The 17,656-nt window shown below is 42.0% G+C and overlaps 1 protein-coding gene across 2 annotated transcripts in view; it reads right to left on the minus strand.

Annotated features, from left to right (window-relative positions):
• Positions 1–4,520: 4,520 nt before the first annotated feature.
• Positions 4,521–17,656, minus strand: part of lrrc49 (leucine rich repeat containing 49) — a 36,352-nt gene continuing 23,216 nt past the window's right edge. Inside the window, exons 14-18 of one of the 2 annotated variants that reach the window (XM_086189596.1) lie at positions 12,385–12,619; positions 11,725–11,910; positions 11,484–11,593; positions 6,868–7,021; positions 4,521–5,366 (exon numbers count right to left, since the gene is read on the minus strand). In XM_086189596.1, coding sequence (XP_086045722.1) covers positions 5,151–5,366; positions 6,868–7,021; positions 11,484–11,593; positions 11,725–11,910; positions 12,385–12,619 — 901 coding nt within the window. In that variant the 3' untranslated portion in view covers positions 4,521–5,150. The remainder of the gene's footprint in view (positions 5,367–6,867; positions 7,022–11,483; positions 11,594–11,724; positions 11,911–12,384; positions 12,620–17,656) is intronic. The other variant, XM_086189587.1, reaches the window with a different exon arrangement.

A 17,656-nucleotide genomic window follows, 5' to 3' on the forward strand; every position in this document is an offset into this window, starting at 1 on the left:
TAAAACCCGCTCCTGCGCCCCCTGCTGCAACCGCCACTTGTGAGCGCGCGCACGTGTGTGTGTGTGCGTGCGTGTGTCATGTAAACGCAGGTTGGAGTCTCCTCCTTCACGCACCGCTCGCTGGGGACGCGCGCCTGGATGGACGTGTTTGTCTGGGAGAGATTTATAGTCAGTTCATCCGTCTCATCCTGAATGTCCATATGGAGCCACAGGAAAACGCTGTCATCTCATTTATCAACTGAAGTTCAAAGCTGTAAAACACACACTCTCTCACACACACACACACACACACACACACACACACACACACACACACACACACACACACACACACACACACACACACACAGTAAATTAGGCTTTTGGACCATTAAAAATGTGCCTCTAGAATGTGACAGGCAGTAAATGTGCTCAGGCTTGGTGATGTTTTTCACCACATCTCCACATTTTTAATACAAAAAAGCTTCACTCCTGGGTTTCATTATCACATTATGCACCCAGTTTACCGTTTTGTTTTGTTTTTTTTATCATTTTGCAAGATTAAATGATGATTTTATTTTGATGGCACTTTTCATACAAGGGAGGCAGCTCAAGTACCTATCAATGAAGAGACAACATGACAGACAGAAAATTCAATTAAAGAACAATGATCTTTGATAGCCATAATTAATGAGCGTTATGGAAAAAGACACAATATAGTAAAGTACTCCACGCAAATAAGGATCAACTGTTCAACTGAAAATGCCCCTGGCTGGCTGATTATATTGGTCAGTGCTTTACAGAAGGGAACGTTGTGACTGAACTTCATGTCTTGAATAGTAAGCGACCTTCACGACTGTTTGTTGACATGAGAGTGTCACTGCAAATCAAAATCGTAGCGCGGTACAATCCACACCCTTCTCATCCAGCCATTTGATACAAACATATCTTAACTGACAAATGAAACGTTAAAAGCCATGTGGAAACTGCAGCATGGTTTGTGGTCCAACTCCAGATTGCGTCCTTACAATTCCGTATACGCGTGTGTCTTAATTTACTGGTTCTCCTCATCGACCGTATGTTTACGTATGTAAACAGAGCAGCGTGTGCTCCACGCTGACTAGAAGTAATTAGGCTTCATTGGTCTACACCACACTGTGATATTAGCAGCCCATTTTAGTCTCATGGATGTGAACATGCAGGGGTGATTCAAACAGTAAATCCTCCAGCATTTACAGTAGGTCTCCAAGCACTTCTATACCGCTGTTTTCAAATCAGCTCCTAAAGGGGAGCCGCTGCCGCCACCGTTGCACCCGCTGACCGACCTCCTTTGCCTTTAACCTCAATGTTTTCAAATCCCTCACAGGCAAACAAGCCGCCTGCCTCCAATTAAAGCATCATTCACTAATGAACTACCGTTCCGGATGACCCACTGGAGGCCTTTCCAGAGTGGACAGGCCTCGCAGTCGCTATGTGATACCGGACAACAGTCTGCACTGAGCTGCCACCAGACCTCCTACACTGGAAAAATACATCAATTTCAAGACCCTTTACCAGGTTACTGTGTTACGTTGTTATGGAGGTGTGTATTTATGCTGTATTTGTTTAAAAAACTAACAAACCAGCCACTGGGCTGAATATTAAAATAACGTAACTTGATCTATAGTATAAACTTGATCTTAAACCTCCAAACTAAAATCTAATTAGAGCTCTACTCAGTGGTGACTTTTTTTTTTTTTTTTTTGCAGTGCATGGCTCACAATAAACAATGCACTTGGTTGCTTCCAGCAGAATTAATAGTTGGTCCTGTGAGGTGGAACGAATAAGCAGCAGTTTCTCCAGACTACACAGGTCTATCGGAAGATCTGGCACAAGCTCCAAACCAGCACTGGGTTTACTGACTCTCATCCAAAAAAACACAAACCATGAAGATACTCTTGCCTGGACTTTTTAGTTCGTCTATGCTGGTGCAATGTCTGCTCCTGGTTCAATTCACAATTCTCAAAATCTGTGGGAAACAAGGAACTGTACAAAACATGGAACAAGAATAGGCATGTTCTGAGGGTTGCTGCAAGGTATTCTGGGAAATTTAGGTACTGGAGGCAGACTGAGGGAAGTGGGTCAACCAAACTGTAATTATGTGGTGGAATACGATGAGCATTACAGATATTAGAAGGTGTTAATGTGTTTTCTAAGACACCAAATAAGTCCTGTTGCAATATCAAGCTAGAATTGGAGTAGATGGTCCCTGGGAAGGTGCGGATGTACGAAAATACAGGATTAAATCTGTCATTTCAACTAAAACAAGAATTACTTTAATATCCTGCACCATATTATGTGCTCTTGCCACAATGACCTTGACCTTTGAGGACAAAAAAAAATCCTTTCAATTGACGTGTGGTCAAAATTCAAAGTGGTGGTGAGATATTGTGTTGACAAGAATGGGATGGATGACTGGACTTCCGGACGACCCCTTAAACTTCACGCCTGGCCTGTGGCTCGAGGCCGTAAACAGAACAAGACTGGAAGATCTCTGAGCGCGCCTGCTGCTTCCCTCAGACGATGGACGTGAGAGGACGCCAGAGCATGTGATGCTAGAAGGAAGGACTGCAACTGATCTTATTGTTGGCTTTGATATTCCTACCGACAAAAAAAAAAAAAAAAAAATTACTAGCATTAGCCAGTCGTACAGTAGGTAAGTTAGTTGTATTAACCTGTGTGAAGTTAAGTAGTGATCTTTCCATTATCAGGCTTTAGTTGACATACCTTTACACAGACAAATGCCCCCGCAGGAGTTTCCTGTTGCTTATTATTGTGTTTGAGTGATTCCACCTGTTTTTGTCCTTATAAACACAAAAAACATGGAAGAATAAGATCCATCTTTAAAATACTGGAGTTCTGACACCAAGAAAACATCAACCCAACACTGGTTATCGGTTGTCTCACTGAATATACAATGTTATGTTCTGCCCTTCTTTAAGTTAAACACCCTTGAGCGAAGCATTAAATTCCAGCAGAGCAGAAGATATTGGACAGCAGTACCTGTCAGCTCTGTAGTGTGCGTGAGTGTGTGTGAGTGTGTGTGTGTGTGTGTGTGTGTGAGAGAGTGTGTGAATGTGAGTGTGTGTGTGTGTGTGTGTGTGTGTGTGTGTGTGTGTGTGTGTGTGTGTGTGTGTGTAGTGTAGCGTTGCGGTCACTCCTCCAGGTCGCTCCGCTGCTCTTCGCCTGAAACGCCTGAATAAAGAAGGGTGAGAAAATATTCACAGGCTGGTTGGAGAGAGGGGAGCAGGAACAGGTGTTGAGGACCCGGGGAAGCCTCTTAAGCCTTCAGGGACATTCCAGTCTGAGTTCACACTACCCAGAGGACCCACTTTGATTTCTGGACCTCCAAACACAACACACAGACACAGACACACACATAGACAGCATCTGCCTGGAGGACATCAGTAGGCTATGAGGTGTTATAATGGCGCTAAATTGACTGTCAAGAGTAAAGTGCCTGACTCAGTGGAGACGAACATTAACTAATGTAGAGGAAAACTCAGGTTGAAACGGGGAATTCAAGTGCCTTCAACCAAACAACTGCTTGGACTGCACAACTACATTTTTCATAGCTGCAGTTGAAGGCTGATTCAATCCCGTAGAAAGAGAAGAAATATAACAAGCATCCCTCAAGCATTGCCCACCACATATATTTAGCGTGAGGCTCACGGCGAGTGAGGCTAACGGCGAGTGAGGCTCACGACGAGTGATGCTCACGACCGCCTAAACACGCAACGCTCAGGCACACGGTCCACTATAATCCAAGTCCTCCTCATCCAGCTGTATGCTTAGCAATGGCAGTTTATGATTAACCACAGTCACAACAACAAACTCGTTCAGAGTATCACCAAACCAGAGTGTTTGTTTTAAGGCCAATGCAGTGTTTGTTGAAAACTGAGCAAATGAAGAGATAAATACGACGCAGATCAGACTGAACCGTGAGCTCGAGCGTTTGCACACAGATGTTTCTGGACAGTTTTGCTTTTGTAAGCCGTCAGTCACTATGAGCTTCAAGCTAAATATACATGGATTGATCTTTAGTATTCTGAAGTCACAGGTATCACAGGAGGGTAGGAAAAAAAAATCTTTGTGAGCACTGCACCCTTATTTCTGAGTACTTGAAAGGCACTCTTTTGGAGTGAAACTAATGTAAAAATATTTAAAAAGAAACAGAGAAGAAGTTTGCTGAGGGGCAGATGGCTTGTTCATTGAACAAGTAAATGCCCATTGCCACTTATAAAAATGTATAAAGGAAGTGTAAGATGTCTGTTCAACATCAACAGGCCTAAAGAAGCCAGCTGCTATATTCAAAGAATAGAGGGCTAGAGAAACTGTGTTGAGTGGAGTGGAGAATGTGATGTGTGTGCCATGTCAGGAGAAGAGTAGTAGCACCTAGGAAGGACAACATCAGCCAACACTGCAGAGCAGAGCAGAGTAAAACACTCAACTCTTTGTGGTATATTTTCTTCTACTTGAGTAAAGAATGTGTGTACTTTTATTACCTCTGTAACTTCATAGTAAACCATGATCACAAATTGTTAATGCAGAATTTTTTTTAATACTAAGTACAATACAGAAAATCAGTGGTAAAGAAAGAAAAAGTCCCTTTCCTTGCTCGCACCCTTCTTTTTGTGTCAGGCAGGAGAAAGTGATAGGATGATGATCAAATAAAATTTAAGACATAGGAAATCATTGTCGTCTCCAGAGAAGAGGTTGTAGCAAGCTGATGGTGGTGGTGGAGCGGGGTCATTCAGAAGGCTTTTAAGGTGCAGTGGATGCTCTGTAGGGACCACAATACACTGTGAGCCATTAAGTCTCGGTGACTTTCTTCAAGTATGGTACAGCTCTGGCAAGTCAGACAGTGTGTTTTCTACATTCAATCAAGATGCATTTGTCACTGAAATTTCTTTAGACATCTTTAAAACAGTCTACATCCATCTTTAGAAAGTGCTTCCCAGACACTGGGGAGATAAACCCTTCAGTTCCAACGATTTTAATAACGGATCATGTCACTAAGTGATGATGTGTTAGAGTTGAAGGTTAACATGGCGCACTGGGAGCACCGGGGAAAGCCACGTCCATATGTGCGTGTGACTGTGTGTGAGCTTAGAGTGAACCTTTGGTCCTCTTCACTTGGTCTCGGACAGTTTTGCAAGGCTGGCTTGGCGGAAGGCTGCTCGGTCCCTCATCTCTAACACACAGTCCCTCACCATCTCTGCAAACATGGACGGCCAGAGCTTGTGAAGAGCCTCGCCCTTCAGGTTGGTGTCTGACGCCCTTTGGACCAACTCCTGGAGGTACTGCTCTATCATGGCGGCGCGCTCTGTTGACTCCACAGTGCCCTCCTGTGAGCAAGGAGAAGATCTTTTACATGAACAGTCTGTTTTACATTACATTCAGATGAGGTTTTGCAGTGGGAAAGTCCCACAGGAAATGGGTGATGCGTGACTCTACATTTAAGACTAAACAATCTACAACATGTACATCCATGTATCACAAGATAAATGTAGGGTAACACAAGAGAATACTGACGCTTAACTTGAGCTATGCAGTGCATGAAAATGCGTCAAATTATGAAATAATCAAAATAATTGGGGATCCTACAGATTTAAATAGTATTTTTACCTCACAACAACAGAAAAAATGCATTGAGTATTAGACCTGTTTGTATAACTCATTTGTTTATTCACTTTGACACCCAGGCAAACCGAACCCTGCAATGGGCAAATTTCCTCTTTTGTTAGACCTTCAGTAAGAAAAAGGTGTATAAAAGCTGTTCAAAGACAATGTATTATTTTGAGATCAAATGTTTTTTAAATGAGCCTAATTTGGAATAAGAACGCAACATCCCGACTATTGATTCACAGCACACAAAATGGCAAACGGTATCTCTGGATCTGGATGGTAAATGAATACGACCTGATTCTAAGAACCAAGGTTGGATAAACTAACACTGGTACCTTGGTGGCAAGATAAAGTAGGTCAGGACTAGGACTTTTATCAAGAGTGTGGAAGCAATGACGGAGTTCTATGACAAAGACTCACAAGTCACTGTTCGTCAGTAAGAATAGAAGGGATTGTATGTGTATGAAAGTCGTCCTGGACAGGAGGTGGAATTACAACTGCATTTCAAAACAAAAAAAACAGTACTAGTACTGCAGTGCCTAAAAACAGTACATATACTGTACATACACTTGGATTCATGTGCACACCGCCTCAGTGGAAGCATGTGAGTTTGCTCCTGGCTGTGTGTTGTTTTCAACTTGTGTCCCATCATAGCAAAATCTGGTCATGAAAAGACAGTTACTGTAACAGGAGGTGCAACAGAGGCAGTTTGAGCTCTTTGGCAGGTTTTTATTCATTTGTTTTTTGGATGGATTTTGTCACTTCTAGTCCATGAAAACTATGCAAGACGCAGTCACGAAACTTTGCTGGTGTGAAGTTGAGATCGAAATGTTGAGGCCATATTGTACCTTGAATGCTGTGATGAACTGCTCTGGTATTCTTGGTACTGCGACTGCTGGTATCGTACATATCACTGATTTATTGTGTGAAACTGAAGAATGCTTTCATTTGGGTTGTGTTTGGGTTGAGGAGGAGGGATGCAGGATCTCATAAATCTATGCTCTAGTCTCGAAATCTATTCAGCCTGCTAGCCATGTCAATAATATCCCATGTGTCATTCAAGTCTCCTGTGTTTCCCATGTAAGCAAATTACTGATGAAAGATGTGGAAGCTTAATAACGTTGACTTTGTAAGAAATTACAATATTTTAATTTGAACTTTTCAGTCAAGAGCTTTTACAGTTCCTAAAATCACTCAGCGTTGTTTGAGAATACAACTGACCTCTGGGCTCTCCACACTGCAGTCCCGGCTCGGATAGTTGAACAGCGCTCTGCTTAGACCTTCTCCCAAGAGCTTCCCGTTGTCTCGCAGCTCCTCTGGACTTTGTCCAGCCCGCCGGCCACGCCCCTCCAACAGGAACTGCAGCTGGCGCTTCCTTCAGTTTGAAGACACAGAGGGTCAAGGGTTGTTAGGGAGAAACACAGTGGCAGCAAATAATTCACATCAGCGCAAAAAGGTCTCTAGCTTTAATGCTGTGTGAAAAAAAACTCTTTTCATCATGAATAAATCCATTTGAGCAGGCGCTGGCTTCAGCACTCACATGGCTGACCCGAATTCATGATATGACTGCAGCCACACAGCCATCAAATTAAATGGAAAGCATTTTATATTTGAAGCCATTTACAGAAAGTTTTCATTTCACTTCTCAGTCAGCTGGAGGATGTGGACACTTGAAGCTGAACTAATCAAACGTTCACATGTTCTGTTTGACATCTCATGTGATCCACTACTGCACTGACATGTTCCGCAGGCCAATGCCAGGACGCAGAAATCGTACTTTCAGAAAAGGCTAGAGGCAAACATTCCATGTAGTATAAGATAATGTGTGTGTGTCAATCACACATGATGCTGACTGTCAAGTTAAAAGCAAAATTACAGAAACATGCCAACTTGTTGAGAAATACGCTTATTTGCCATCCTCCCAAGATCCAGACAAGAAGATAGATAACCTTCTCTGCTCTCTTAGCATTACCGCTTTGAGAAACCAGCTAACTGCTGGTTAGCTTGGCAAAATGAATGATAGTGGACTGGCAGGTTAGCTGCATTCCGTTTTGCCCACTCAGCTTCCCAACCCTGCAGCTCCGTGTGTCCTCCTTACAAATTCGGCCATGTACAGTAGCAGCAGTTGCTCCTCCCGTCATCCAGAATCATTTGGTTTTGTTAGCCAAAATTCTCAGCCCAGGCCAAATGCTTCAAGAGAAATAACATCTGCTCAAATGCCTATTACACTACTTGTAAATTAGAATATTCTGTTGTTTTGTGGGTCTAAGGTTTAAAAGGATCCATCAGTTAATTACTCTGAACTCTGTTCAACACTCATACAAGAAAAGGGTTAGCTCTTGAGCAATAATTGCATTTTGGTACAAGGTTTTCTAAGGAAGCTTGTTAAGCCTTTCAATGGGCAGTCTGTGCCCCATGAACACCCTCCTCTTGTACTGGTATCACAATCTACAAGCTATTATGAACAAGAAATTAGCTCTGTTGGTCCTCATTAAGGGATCAATGTTGCCAAATTTAAAAAAAAAAATGTCCACAGGACTGCATGCAAACAACAGATAGAAGCAGATGAAACCCTTACCTGCGATTAAAATTTTTAAAAAAAGGGCATCAATTGTGAGACATGTTTTAAGAATTTTAAAAACTTGTCGGAAACAAGGACAAAGAAAAGAATGACAGAGAATATTCATTCTCATGCCTCATGACTCATTAAACCCAATTCTATCATCCTGATAAGACTAGCAGATACGAAAAAGTAGCAATAATAAAACACTTGATTTTCATTTTTACTGCAAAAGCATATTAGTACCACATATCAGTTATATGTGTCCTTGACAACTACAAATTGGTATTGGACTTGGAAAAAAAAAAGAAGAGAGAAATGGTCGACCAAACTCTATCTCACATACTGTTTCAGATACTACAAGACAGAGTCTGGTACCAACAAATTTGACTGGATGATTTAGAGTAGCTACACTTTACACTACAAGGTTTTGAAAAATATAAGAGGGCATGTCAAACAGCATATTGTGTCCCCAGTGGATATAACTAACTAAAGGGGAAGAGTCTGCATCCAGATAACGGTGATATGACAATAATCTTAGCTTTGGGCTGTTATGTATTATCTCTCTACCACAGGATGTGTATGAATCAGGGTGAGACGCAGCCAAGAGCAAGTTATCCTCAACTTTTCAAGTTTATGTTCCATATGATAGTGAAAGAGCATCTACGGACACAGGAACTTCAGCACTGGGCTCTTCGTAATACTTCTGAAGGAAGATCGGAATATTTCATTGGACGTTACATAAGAAACCACTTACAACGATCACAGTTTCTGGGATCACCCGCTTTTATGGACCAGAAGGTTTCAGACAGAATCATGCAAAAATGCTGTTTAACCTGATTATAGGAACTTTTCATACGTGACAACATATGGACATACTACTGCAACTGTCAGTAATGCACTGGTTCTCAAATGGGGGTACGTGTACCCCTGGGGGTACGTGGAGGTACTCCAGGGGGTACATGAAGCTTTACAAAAATATATATATTTTTAAAAAAGCAGTAATCCTAATAATAATTAAGTCTTGAGAAATAATTATATTAGAAAACTTTTGATAAAATACAAATGTAGGCTTTTTTTAAGAATATTAAAATTGAATACTGAATATAAAATTCAGTATTCAATTTTAGTATTCTTAAAAAAACAGACTCTCCCAAAACCAAGTTAGTTTGACCCACTGATCCAGCATCACTCGTCAATAACCTGCCGTTGCCATGACGACACACTGTAACAATGGAGATGCGGCTGAAAATACAGAGAAACTAGTGAAAAAGAAGGCGAAACCAGAGCTGACGAAGCACCGGAAGTAGGCACCCAAGGCACTGTGGTTTTTTTTTGCGGGGAGCAATTTGCCAACGCTAGCAAATCATTGCTATTAGTTGTTTAACTTTAATAAATCAGACACTGATGGCACAGCACTGTACCTCTTTACTTTCTACCAAAAATGTTTTGCGCGTGTCAGGGGGTACTTCATAAAAAATATGTTAAAGGGAGTTCATCACTGAAAAAAGTTCGAGAACCACTGGTCTAATGCTTAGACAGTCCTGGGATTTGGGAGGTTTTAGCACTTCCATAGTGAAGACTAGCCCTGCACTCCCAATATGTCCTGTGTGTGTGTGTGTGTACATGCACTTGTGCATATGGTGTGTACATGCACTTGTGCATATGGTGTGTACATGTACTTGTGCATATGTGCGCACCATATGTTATTATTTTACTCTCTCCTTCCTGCTCTGCTCACTCTTACGCACTAGCAGGCGCAAGATGGGAGCTGAGTATAATGATTTCACCCTGACCAGTCAGACGGGGTTGGCACAGGCTTAAATCTGATAATAGGGAGGCTGGCAAATCAAAATTTAAAAATGAGTGTTATTTTAATGCAGAAAATATAAAAATGTCAATCATGTTTTTATTGCATGAAAAATAACCAAAAAGAAAAATAACCAGACAGAGATTGCATAGCTCCATCAGGGAGACTATGAGAGTTCAGAATTTGACATATGCTTACAGACAGAAGATCTCAGTCAGGTCCTGTTAAAAAAATGCATTTTTTTCATCCATCCATTGATTTTCTACCGCTTATCCTGTTAAGGGTTGCGGGGGGGGGGGGGGGGGGGGGGCTGGAGCCTATCCCAGCAGCCCTCAGGCTTGAGGCGGGGTTCACCCTGGACAGGTCGCCAGTCCATCGCTGCTCCACACCTACGGTCAATTTAGATTATGGATTAACCTCCTCCCCTCTTGATGGCTTTGGACGGTGGGAGGAAGCCGGAGTACCCAGAGAGATCCCACGCAGGCACAGGGAGAACATGGAGACTCCACACAGAAAGATCCCGTGCTGGAGCTGGGGCTCGAACCCAGGAACTTCCTGCTGTGAGGAGACAGTTCTAACCACTGCACCACTGTGCCGCCCTGCATTTTTTTTTCATCTATGTTAAATTACACCCCTCTACCATTTTGGGGAAATCTGGCCTCGTAGTATTTCTTTCACCATGCTCAGAGACAAACAAATGGCACTGATCACACAACCTCTGTAGTGGATGTACAGAAATAGTCATCTTAAAGGGCTTGACCGGACCTGGACAGACATGATCAGTGTAAGTGGCTACCACTGTGTTTCACTAAAACATGCAGACCACTATAATTTCCATTCAGAGCTGAGCTCTGCATTATTGTCAATATTAAACATCTGACTGAATGTTTCTCACACTCAATTCTGTCAATTCTGTAATTGTGTCAATTACACCAGTGGCTGTGGTAGGAGCTTTACAGCCCTCTTAGCCAGGAATGTGATTAATTTATCCACATCTTCAGAGTAACGCTATTTAGAATTAGCTTATGCCTATGACCAACCACTGCATCTATGCTGAAGCAATCCGTATTGTGCGTGACAAATTCAGCGGATTTTTGCTTACAAGGATGTTTTTTCATCAGCCCAGAGTGACAAACCTAAAGAGTTTTGGCTGGAGAGAGAGGAATGTTTATGTCAAAGTGCCAAGTACCCACCCTTACCCAGAGACACATAGTCTACTTCCCCTGGCTCCATGGTGCCAGGCTCTGTCTCGTCTCAAACAAACATGCACACACGCATACAAATGTAGAAACAGTCAGGCATGCGCATACATGTCGCATACACCAACTCAAATATACTGTACACAAAGGAATAAACATGTCCTTGATGTATTTTCAAGAAAGTACACAAATCAGTGCACACCTGTCAATGTTGCATAGTTAAAGATATGTTGCATTTAAATGCAGGTGTCTGAGATCAAGTTCTGACCTGGACTCCTCCAGCAGCAGAAGGAGCCGGCACCGTGGCGTTTCGGTGGCCGCTATATGACCCAGTGTTCCAAACACACGTTCGGCAGCAATCACATCATTCATGGTTACCTGGCATAAAACACAAATAAACATACTGATAGTAACACAAAGTTGCAACATTAACTAAAATCTACTTATATGAAGTGTTTTGTTCTCTCTGTCATTTATCAAACAAACTAATGACTGAATTCAAAACTGACCTCCTGGCTGTTAATCCTCTGCAAGTTGAAGTGGTGGAGGCGGTAGATGACAAACGAGCGCCACAGAGACAGACTGACCACTGGGTTTCCCTCTGGATGGATGGTCAACTGGTCCAGACGCCTCACCTGAGCCAGAGCTGCCAGCTGGGGCAGGCGACTGATGTTGGTTTCCAAGAAGATGAGGTGCTGCAGAAAAAGTTGGATTTGGAGAGGTTTAACTATTTAGCTATTGCAACTTACTGAACTGACCTGGGTAGAGATTACAACTTTCCATATGCTCTGCTTTGGATGAATTTTCCACCTGTTTGATGCGACTCAAGCAGAAAGTGTTTTCATGAGGTAATGTGTTACATTTTTAGTCACAATGAATCCAGTCAAGATTGTTCAGGTTATTTCATTCTAATATAAGAGCTGTGAGCAGTATTGGCTAACATAAAGTTAACTTGCTAACTTCCCTGTGGACGATTTCACTTCCTTTACTGCACATCAGCTGCAGCTGCCGTGATGTGAAGAATTCAGCCGTGGGGTATACAAATCAAATGGTGGTAGGGGTTGGTGCATTAGAAATATTACACATTCATGTTTCTAGTTAACAAGTGAAGATTCAATAAAAAATATTATTCCTATTTTTCTATCATGGTGTGTATGTACTGTGCTCACCGATAGATTGGGGAACTTGACCCTTATTCGCGGCAGAGTTGGTACAATGGCATCGAAGTTGATGTAGCGGAAGGTTATTACAGTGACAGCACCAGCGGTCTGAGCTCCCCATCCCCTCTCCAGGGCCTCCAGTGCTCCGAGTCCAAATAAACGCAGGGTGTCTCCATCCAACTCCGCCAGGTGGCTGTCAGACAGGGACAAGCTCTGAACACTGCCGCTCCCTGTGTCCACAAGTCTGCCGAGAACACAAATATAATCATGTAAATGTTGTAGTTTCTTTGGTCATTACACATCCTCCTCTAAAGGACAGCACTGTCATCTGGTTGTCAGTATCTTTGCGTTAACTCATATTGTCTTTAGTTTTTCATATTGTGTTTAGTGGGGATTTTTTTTAATAAGTAATGCATTATTCTTGAAAATCCCATGCATATCTGCTTAGTATCTGCTCCTACTTGATGGCTGTATCTGCACTGAGGTCAGTGAGCAGGCAGTATGTGCAGCACTGCCAAAAAAGCAAAGAAAGCTTCTACATGATCAACTTACTTGCAAACGAGACGTATTTGTGAATATTCTCAGTCATCCAGGTCATCGTAATTCTCAAAAAATGATCAAACTAGGCAACTGGACTCAACCAGTTGCCTAGTTTGATCATTTTTTGAGAATTGCAAACGGGACAGGTATATCATGGTGAATTGTCACATATGCCAAAGTGTGTACATTGTGAACAACGCTACATCTGCCAGCGAGCTTAACATGTCAGAAAAAGCCAAACTTGTCTTTTTTTTTTTGCGCCTGCAAGTCAAACATGTCACAGTAACTGCAGAAGTCCACACAGCCATGGAGGACAATGAGGTTGCTGCCCCCAGTGTCACAGTATAAGAGCAGCAAGGGCTTTTATTCAGCTGAAAAACATCAGAGATCATAGAGTTTTCCATAGGAAATGAATGGATTTATGGTGCATTATGAGACTTACGGAAAACAGACAGCAGACTTGCATACGTTAACAGAGCTATGTTGAATATGAAATCAACTTTAATCTCCATTTTCCTTGAAGGTAAGGTGACTCAGCACCTCAATTTCATGGTTACCTGTATCAAACAGGATCTTGCATCTGCCTCAAGGTGTGCAATATAAATAATGTGTTAAAGGAATGCCAAGGCCTTTTCCTTTTTGATAACACAAAGTACTCCAACACATCACTTTTTTCTTTGTTGGTAGTGCTGCAACATAATGCCATTTTTTTACCAGCGGTAAGACTGTCCCTAGTTACTTTTAAAAGTAATGTTACCCAACACTGGTTGAGATAAAAAAAAACAAACAAAACAAAACCATGACCGCACAACCCAGTGCTCTGGCCTAGTCAATACCCAATTTGTCCTGCCCAATTGCTCTCTCTTGCAGCTTCCCTGATCAGAGTCATGAGAGGGGAGTCTCAAGGAGACCTAATCCCTCCGCTTGAGCTCTGCCTGCTGGATCCGCTGACAGTGAGGGTACTTTTCAGCATAGCATCAGATGGCTACTGGCTGCATGCTACCCTGCACTGATCATCTTGGGTTCAGCCTGCCAGCAATCTAATCACCCCTATTCATATTTCACACCCTCCCAATTTCATAGCAAGAGAGAAAACCATGATAGTTAGAAGACTAATCCCTTGATTACAGGATTTTAATCCAAGATTCTTGTTGAGGCAGATTTTCAGAATCGTGAGAGATGAAGAGCTTTTTGGTCAGAGAGAGAAAATAGAACTAAAGGACAGCAGACGGGGAAAAGGACAGCAGATACACTGCAGAAAAAAGGGGTATGTGCAAAGAGAAAGAGACTCCTCTGTAATTGGAGCTTTCATGAAAAGGCTAGCTTTGCAGTGAGCAGGGTAAGCCTGACCCCCAGAGATGAGTCCTGTCTGTAGCAGCAGCAAGGGGATCAGAGATAACCAAGAAAGAGAAATGAATGTCAGGTATACAAAATTGATGAATGAGAAGGTCTGGGTAAAACACCACGAGGAGTGTAAACGCTAATAATCTGATGGAGGAGTGGCATGACCTTGACATCAGGTGAATAGTCTGGTGCCTCTTGATATGGTAAGTCAGCTATGAAGCCTTTGGGATTGTTTTTGCTTACGTGTGTATTCTGCCCTGCTTGTGTGACTTACAATTAAACTTGCCAGTAAAACATCCAGATTGCGTAATGAAGCTTTCACCTCACAATCACTGCTTTTGTTACTAGTGACATTGGACTGACAGTGTACAGTATGAATTATCAGATTATAAAATCTACATTTAATTGGACTGTCTGCAGGCCAGTCATTGAAAGTATAAGTGTGTCCTGTTACAAGCATAGACACAAACATGTGACCTGGCCACTGGCCAACAATAAATGGGGAGGCACCAGACAGCCAAAGGTTGTTTAATTGTCAGGATTTACCACGCCTCTGGGATGTACTTTTGCCAAAGGCAGTAAATCAGAAATACTCGGAGAGTGGAGCATAACATGTAGCTATGTCACGTAAAGAATGAGAGCAACTTCAGTATGGCTGGATGTATGCCATCAACACACTCTGCACTATGTCAGGTATTGTTCCCCAATAATCACAGCTGACAGTCTGCCAGGTGGCCCTCCTTACATGAACACTGTGACTAACACAGAGAAGAAATGAAGGCGGGAAAGACATAGTGAAGAATCTGTAGCAATTACATGGACGCTGCTCTGGCCTATTAGTCTTTGGATCTAATTCAATTATGGCTATCTGACTTAATCCTACAGGAGTTTTAAAAGGGACATCTGTCATCTCTCAACAACTTAATCCCCCCCTAAGACATGGCTTGTAGCATGCACATGTCTCTAACTAGCGAAATACTGGGTCCTACTGTCACATTTGATTTATAGCTATCTCAGCTATCATTACAAAATAGAATTTCATCATTTTGGACATATCACCCAACACCCACATTGTTAAAGGAGCAAGTGTACTTTGTTTCCATCTGTGCAGCCGCATTGTTGGCTTGTTCCTATCAAGAGTCAGCACAAAGTGGTTGCGCTATTGGCCTACAAAAAACAGGTCTAACGTCAATGGCCAAGCATTTTTCCTGCTATTCTAAGTGTGCATCACTTCACAAGACATTACACACACACACACCTAGACATACATTGGCAGAAACATGCTAAAGATTACAATGACAATGATTTGTGCTGCTCTCATAGACATGAAGAACCTGCAGTGACCCAACCAAAGCAGAAACGATAAGCAAGAGCATTTGTTCACTGCAGATCAGGTGTTCCCATTTGTTTCAGCTCAGGACCCCAATATAAGGCATCCATTGACTTACAATCAACACTGGGCCAAGGGATGGTTGAAGCGTAAAAACAATTCATGCAACGATTCATAAAATCAACTGTATCAAGTAAATACATAGAAAACTGTGCAGGTAAAAACAACCTCTTATGGGCAAACCCAATAATTACACTATAGTATATAGTTGTAATACAATTTTATCTTTAGAAACAATTAAAGCATTTTTAATCAACTTTGAATCTCTTTTGATTTCTGGATATCATTTTGCAGCCCTCCCCCAATGGTGCCTCTCTATCCCCACTTTGGAAACCTCTGTTTTAGACCATGTGGTATAGATTGCTGTTAATACGGCCCAGAAAGTGTAACCTTGATCAGGCCTATGTAGCTTTATAGAATGCAGCATGAGGATAATCAAGGTCCATACTTCCCAAAACCAAATCCGTTTTAGTTCTGATTGCTATTATTCAGGGATAAAACACACATGCGTGCACGTGCACGTGCACGCGCGCACGAGCACACACACACACACACACACACACACACACACACAGCAGATTCAGATGTGTAGATGAGCCAGGTTAAACCAAGACTCTGTTGAGATTCAGGAGCAGCAGGATAATGGATGACCTGTAACAAACCATACACTGTCTCATCAGGGGGCAAAAGAATAACCCTTCACTTGCTCTTAGGATTTCCTGGAAATTCAGACTCACACAAAAAAATGAAAATGTGATGTCATGCAACAGTAAAGCAAGAGTGTTGATTCCCACTGCTCAGAAAACAGAGACAAGTTCTTCCAATATCTGCCCACTGATGTTCTCTATGGAGGAGGATAAAGCCATTTTCTTGCTATCTGGTCTATACTGTGTGGGCATCATAACCCTTCTATAAACATGCTTATATATGAATGACACACTCTACATTGCAGCTACAGACTGATATTGTACAGATGAACGGGGGTGGCACACACAGCTGTCTCTTAAATCCATTTTGAAGATTTTATCCTTTGACCTTTTCATCACAAGCCTTGCTTCCCTAACCTCCACGTTACTGCTGGTGCCAAGGTTTGGAAGGGTTCTTTTCATGTTGTCACACAATACAAGCAAATGCAATTCCACACCCAACTTTTAAGTACTGTAGGTGTGAGATTGAATAGCGTGACTCCTCTTCCTCACCATAACCTGTTAAGCCACAAGGCTGAGGTTATTATGGACACCATAAAGAAGCCATTGCCATTGACGGATTGTGCTTCAGGGCAATTTTCATATCCTGGTGCAGGAAGGCCGTATTTGAAACGTGTAATAATAGTCCTTGACAAAGTCCCCACTTTCATCATAGCCCGCCTCCAAATAACTCATCCAGACCTGCATCGCATTCTGTTCTGAGAGTAAATCAGAGCTCTACATTCGACTCACAACAGGTTCTTGATTTACAGCACTTCCAAAAGACAGTTGGACTAAGTAAGCAGGTCACTGTCTTGGGCCACTGTCAACCACAAAAATAAATGAACAGTGTAGCTTCTAAAAATACTTCATTATTGGATAAAATTGTGATAAAAAACACAATCACTTGGGCAAAATAGAATCTTGATACATGTTTTATCAGCACCACTAGGATAAATCAAGTTAGATCATTTGACCAGAGTTTCATTAACCTATGACGGAACATCCAGGCCTGCCATATAAAAGGAATAATACACAAGTTGTGTAGAGGAATTTGAAGGAGAAGAAGCAGAGAGGAATCTCTTGTGCATTATAGAGAACAGCACTGCCACCATGTTGAACTGAAAATGTTGATGGAAACAGCACAGAGAAACATCCGCATAGGTGTTGTTTTGACCTGTCAAGAACTGCATTTTTAAGTAAGCAACATTAAACATGGAAAAAATTCATATGCAGTCTATAAAAACATCTGTTGTTTGCATCTTTAGAATAAAGAACTAAGTTGAATTGTGTGGTCCAGTATCTTCTTTTGGTTTAGTCT

Source organism: Aulostomus chinensis, chromosome 2, assembly GCF_037954235.1.
Source record: "Aulostomus chinensis isolate RoL2024-O1b breed Wild chromosome 2, RoL_Achi_v1.0, whole genome shotgun sequence".
Classification (NCBI taxonomy): Eukaryota; Metazoa; Chordata; class Actinopteri; order Syngnathiformes; family Aulostomidae; genus Aulostomus; species Aulostomus chinensis.